This window comes from Pieris brassicae, chromosome 3, assembly GCF_905147105.1.
Source record: "Pieris brassicae chromosome 3, ilPieBrab1.1, whole genome shotgun sequence".
NCBI lineage: Eukaryota > Metazoa > Arthropoda > Insecta > Lepidoptera > Pieridae > Pieris > Pieris brassicae.
Window position 1 is genome coordinate 13,637,657 of NC_059667.1, and position 6,000 is coordinate 13,643,656.

General features: G+C 32.0%; 1 protein-coding gene across 4 annotated transcripts in view; it reads left to right on the forward strand.

Annotated features, from left to right (window-relative positions):
- Window positions 1–5,043, forward strand: part of LOC123707412 (hemicentin-2-like) — a 36,473-nt gene extending 31,430 nt beyond the window's left edge. For all 4 annotated transcript variants that reach the window (XM_045657436.1, XM_045657434.1, XM_045657437.1 and 1 more), the window contains exon 7: window positions 3,320–5,043. In XM_045657436.1, the coding sequence (XP_045513392.1) occupies window positions 3,320–3,567 (248 nt within the window). In that variant the 3' untranslated portion in view covers window positions 3,568–5,043. The remainder of the gene's footprint in view (window positions 1–3,319) is intronic.
- Window positions 5,044–6,000: the final 957 nt, after the last annotated feature.

Sequence of the window (6,000 nt, forward strand, 5' to 3'; positions counted from 1 at the left end):
TCCACTATATATCGTCCATCGTCTACGATGGAATATATTGTAGATATAGTCAAAGTTCTCTACCTTAACATATACAGCGGAAAGCATAACGAGTTCATAGCATATGAAAGAGAAGACAGATAAAGCTTTACTACACATAATAAAAAGGATGTATAGTTAAAAAGAGAAGGTGCACTAGCCCCGACACTAGGTTTTTTTATGTATCGTGGGCAGTACTTTAGGTATCTACTTAAGGTTATAAACTCTTTTGCAAAAAAAAGTTATTGTACATCTGAGATAAAGTGAACAATAACAGTTAGAATCAAGAAAGAAGCTACCCATTTGCATTAAAAAGTACATAATGAAACTTCACCTTAAATACAGAGTGTATAGTGTTTATACTTCTTTCCTAACTAAAGTCCACCAGCCACGTTTACCTGTTTGTATGAACGCAATAGACTCGAAAACAAATTGAATTTTTGTTTTTGACACTATGGATATAATGAGGAAGAATGTGATATAACGATTATAGTTGAACGAGTCCCACATATTGCCAAAATACACGAAATCCATGTGAGTGAGCTGCCGCTGCTTCATATTAAGATACTACACCTTAATATGAACCACTCATAATGGTAAAAATGGGAAAGCTGACTAAAATTTGAAAAGAAATTATATAACGCAAGCTGCTCAGAAACGTTTACTAAAATATGAAACTTGCGCCTTCTAGGTCAAGTTGTAGTAGGTTATGGACACTTTTAAATGTCAAATATTTACAGTTGAATTTCAGTTGTGTTACACGTAACATTTAATTGTACATTTTGCTAGACTTCATTGTTGTTTTCTATTTGGAGATTTGAGTGTATTTGTAAAGAGAAAAAAATATTTGATGTTAACTATTTACAAAGAAATCAGTTGTTTGAGTCTGGTCAATATATTATTGAAGCATTGTTGTATGTACAAAAAAATATAAACGATTTTAAAAGAATTTGTGACTTTCACCAGTATAATACGCGAAATAGAATTAATTTGAGTGTACGACCAACCAGGCTCCCGAAGATAAACCACTCCTTATATGGAAATTGTATTCGTTTTTACAACAAACTCCCAAGGGAAATTAGAGAATTATCACTAAATACATTTAAAGCCCTCGTTAAACGTTAATTAATCAATAAAGCTTTTTATTAATTTGACGAATACTTAAATGATCCTAATCCTTGGGATTGATTTGCTCCAGTTCAAACAATTTGTATGACTCAATACTTGGCGATTAAAAAGAATGGCGGAAAGTTTCTTGCCAGTTCTTCTTACCCGCTCTACGCCCTTGTTGCGAACTGGTAGTAAATGTAAATTTACAATTAATGTAACTTCTTTTTGACGTTCTTAAGTGTACTTGTTTACCTATATGAATAAAGATATTTTGAGTTCGAGTTTGAATTTCTAATAGTGAGAATTATGTTTAGTGGTGTCCCATAACATATGGTCTTTTTCAGTGATAATATTTTTCTCTGTATAATGTAGGTGCCTGAGAAGCGTTGTCGATTTTTGGGTGTAATATATAATCGGTTTTCTCAAGATGTAGTGTTTGGCAAGTGTTAATTAGCACATAGAAAGTAAAATCCTTTGGTTCAGTTTGTGTTACGAGTTGTACATTTAACTAGGCTAATGTGGAATAAAAATTTCTAATCAAAATATTTTAAATATCCTAAGAAAATAATAGATTTCCTAGGTGTAACACTGAAAATGTTTTAAAAATGAAAAACGGCTTAATATAGAAAGTTTCCAATACTTTTATTGTTTTTCAAAGTAATCTCCGTTCCTCTTTACAACTCGTCGAGAAAAGCAGTGGGCCCATTCTTCGTTAAGGGTCTCTTCTATGGCATTTTCGTACGCTTTCACCGTATCTTCAGGGCTCGTAAAGCGAATACCTCGAATTATTACCTATCTTTAGTTCTTGGGAATAAATGAAAGTCGCAGGACGTCAGGTACGGCGTATGATTCATTATCTCGACACCTGCCATAGTTAAATATTCAACAGTCCGTTTTGTGGAGTGCACTGAAGCATTGTCGTGGTGAAGGAGGATTCTGCTTCGAGGGCACTGCTGTCAAATTTTTTTCAAGACAACAGGCAAACAGCGATTGACATACCAGTCTGCAGTAATTGTTCTTCCATCTTCTAGCACAACTGTCGCGAAATGACCTTTCCGACCAAAGAATGAGGCAATCATGTTTTTTCCTTGACTTCTTCCTTTCTTTACCTTAGTTCCTCGAAAGGAAACACCTACTGAGCCGATTGTCTTTTGGTTTCGGGTTCGTAGCAATATTTCCAGCTTTCATTACCTGTGACGATGTCAAATACAGCATTTAAGGCCCCGCATTTGAACTTATCTAACATTTGGCGACACAAGTCCATGCGAAGGTGTTTCCGGTCGTCGGTAAAGTATATGGAATCCATCTGGTACAAAGCCTCCTGACGCCTAAATGTTCGTATAATATTTTTTTGAACTTGACTCAAACTTAAACTCGTTAAACCAATTGTAAATTGGCACGAGATGGGGCTTCATTAAGAAATGCTAGTCGCAGCCTATCATAGCTTTGTTGTTGAGTACACAACGTTGTCCATAACGAAAGTCATAATAAATCATTGATCGAAAATTTACTCGCGTTAGGTTCTTTTTCACATGTAACAAGAGTTTTAGATTTGCCGCCAATTCACAAAAACAAACAAATGACAAATGAATGCAATATACTACATTAGCTTACCTAAGAGTTCTAAAATTGAAATTAATTTATTAATGAGGATTAAAAAAGGAGATTTACCATTTAGTCTAAAGTCCTTTAGGCAAATGATTTGTTACCTATTTGTAATTACCTTATTTACTTGTTTATAAGAGTAATTCATGTTTATAAGCATGTTGAATAAACTATTATTGAGATATTTTTATTATTTTTGATTTAAGTTGAAAATTTGAACTAGAGGCCTTATTGAGTCATTAGTAATCAATGAAAACGGGGCGAATTGAGTTAGTGCTTTCGGTTCAATGCTGTTTGAGTTGTAACATCAATGAGTATGTGACGAAGCTTTGAGGTCTTTGAAATTCGGTTATTTCTGCGAGATCCATACAAATTGCAAACGTGAATTAGTGACAAAACTGTTAAATTACTTAAAAAACCCTTTTAAGCAAGACATAGCCATATTATGTCTTGTAATAAAGTATCGCAATGTTGAAGTGATTCCCAAGGACAGTGGGTTCTAAGAAGGATGACTAAATAACTTCTATATCTACACCCCAAATATGACTTCTAATGCAGAAAGGTAAAATTTTATATTTTTTTGCAGAATCGGCATCGGTGATAGTTCATGTCCTGAGTGGAGAACGTCCCGCTGCCATGCAGAGTTCCAGCTCATTGTCATCTCACATTAACCCCTTTCTCTTTACACTTTCTATACCAACTTTACTACACAATCATATTTTTTACAAGAATGTACCCGACATCTTTCACCTAGCCAACAATGTAATATGCTGCGTTCTTTTTAGCCAAATTTCTATTTTTCTACAAAATACCTATGGAAGCAGCACAAGATGACCTAATTATATTGATAACCTATAATTATGTAAAATAACAAGTTTCTGAAATGTAATATTAGAATAATTAATGAGTTCGTTTTAATTATAGTGAATACGACTTGACTTGGGTCGACAAATTCTTACGTCAATTTTAGTTTTAACTACACATGCAATGTGTCAGTTTAGACAATTTAAAACATACAAAGGAAAGCATACGAAGTTATTCCAGTCATAAATGTTTATACAGAGATTAGTGGACTCTCCGCTTTAAGTCTTTTGGCGATTATCCGTTTTATTCCTTTTCGTTTGTTGAGATTAGAATAAATGGATATTGAGAATTTGAACGATACAGCGTGTAACGAAAGCTCTTAACAAAATAAGTATTTATTTTCCTAGCGGGCGATGGACTATGGACTACATCGTTCCCATAAGGTTTATATCGAAGCGACCCCAGGCGATGCTAGTACGGCTGGCTATTGAGTAACGTAAAATAACTTTATTTTAACAGTTTGTTTTCGAGAAGAAAGCAGCACCACATGGATACAAAACTATATAAGGATTAAAAGATGTAATATACCATAATGTATATTCGTTTATTTTATTTTTAGGGTTTTTATTTAGTATTTGAAACATAAGAATATTTATCAAGGACCGTTATATTTAAGATACTATAAACAATTTCTTTTGGTGCTTTTAATTCTTACTGTACAGTGATATTCTTGAAATGAAATAGCTTACTGTGACCTCGTTACGAAAGCCTACGAAATACCTCCGCTGTTTTTCTTATAGTAGATGGTAGCCGATACAGACAATACCAATTTAAATATTTCTGAGGAATTGATTTTTTTCTAGATACTATTACTATTAGCTATATGTATCACTATGGTACAACCATCTACAGAGCATATTTTTCTTCGTCTGTTCGACTATTTGAATACACTGAATTATTAAAGTAAATTACAGTTCTTACATAAAATTATGTTTTTGTAGCAGACGTAAATGCCTAATGACTCCACAAACACGTTGCAAGAACCAAGTTTCTATAGTAATTGTAAATGTGAGCCATTTTCTATATCATGGATTTAAAGTCATCATAATAATTTTCTGCTTAGGATTTCTCTGAAATTAAGCGTGATTTTTTTAAAATTTCTGATCATAATGACAAAAATAAAAATCGGTTTATTTTTAAAACGTCGCAAATTTGAATAGAATAAATTACGTCTTATTTTCATTAATCTAAAATTATGTTAACAATAAGAAGATTTTTTTCAATGTCTTATTTATAACAAAGCAGATGTGAAATATTTTTTTCTGTGAATATAGAATAAGTATGTAAATATGATGTACATAGATTGTCTGTTCATTAGTACATTCAATTATGGATGCTTAAACATAATGTATTTAAATTTGTGTAGTCATCGAAACGGTTGTGTAATGAACTATCACGTAGAATTAAAAGGTTATAAAATTTATAAGAAAATAATTATAGATATACAATTACTAATAGTTATTGAGTTTTATTTGTAGTATCCGTTACTTTTTGTGATCAGTCAGCAGTGATTTTTATTCTATCAAACACTGTTGAAGAAATATTTTCAATGTTCCATTTTATTTATAAGTTTTTAAGTTGAGTTTATATTCTCACCCAGATTAAAGATTATAAATGATTTTAAATTTGTTCCACCTCTAGTGAAACCGAATGGTCAATATTCTCACATGGTGGGTATAATGAGAAACCGTTGGAAGCCATCTTGACCGACACCTGAGAGCCTTCTGTGGCCTTCAACAATTTTTATTATATGTACCTATAAACATTAAGTAAATATTTCCACTAAGACACAGCATATACATGCTACACTCTACGTCTAAAACTATTTAGCACGTGGATATAACATGTTTCTAAATTATATAAGTGAGTTGCTGAAATATGCTTTGATTTGTTTAAAGCTTTTTTATAAAAGCTTGACTTAAATCCTTACTTACCTATTATACTTGGTTTACGCGAGTACATAATTTGATGAAACTTATGTAAACATCAGTTTAATACTAAATATAACTTTATCGTTAAGTATATGTGCCTACGCAAACACCACCCGCCTAAGTATTTAGGTATTTAAGAAAGTTAAAAAACATGCCTAAGGCCACCAGATCTACTTCGCCACGATTGTCGAGGCTACCCAGTTCCTTGACCTTGTAAACTCAAAAATTTCTTTTGAGGTAGAAAATAAGTGCTTTATAAGTCACTAATGAATGACTTTAATTTAATAAAAAAATATTAGATAATAACTTTTTTAATAAAATAGAATTCTATTTTAAAAATTAAACGTAATTGCAACTGTTATGGTCTAATCTCATTAAATTCCACTAACAAACAAAGTACTTTTTCAAAGTATTTCAATCAATCAGAATACAAATGGAAGAAAAGAACTGAGTAACAATCATAATGTAATAA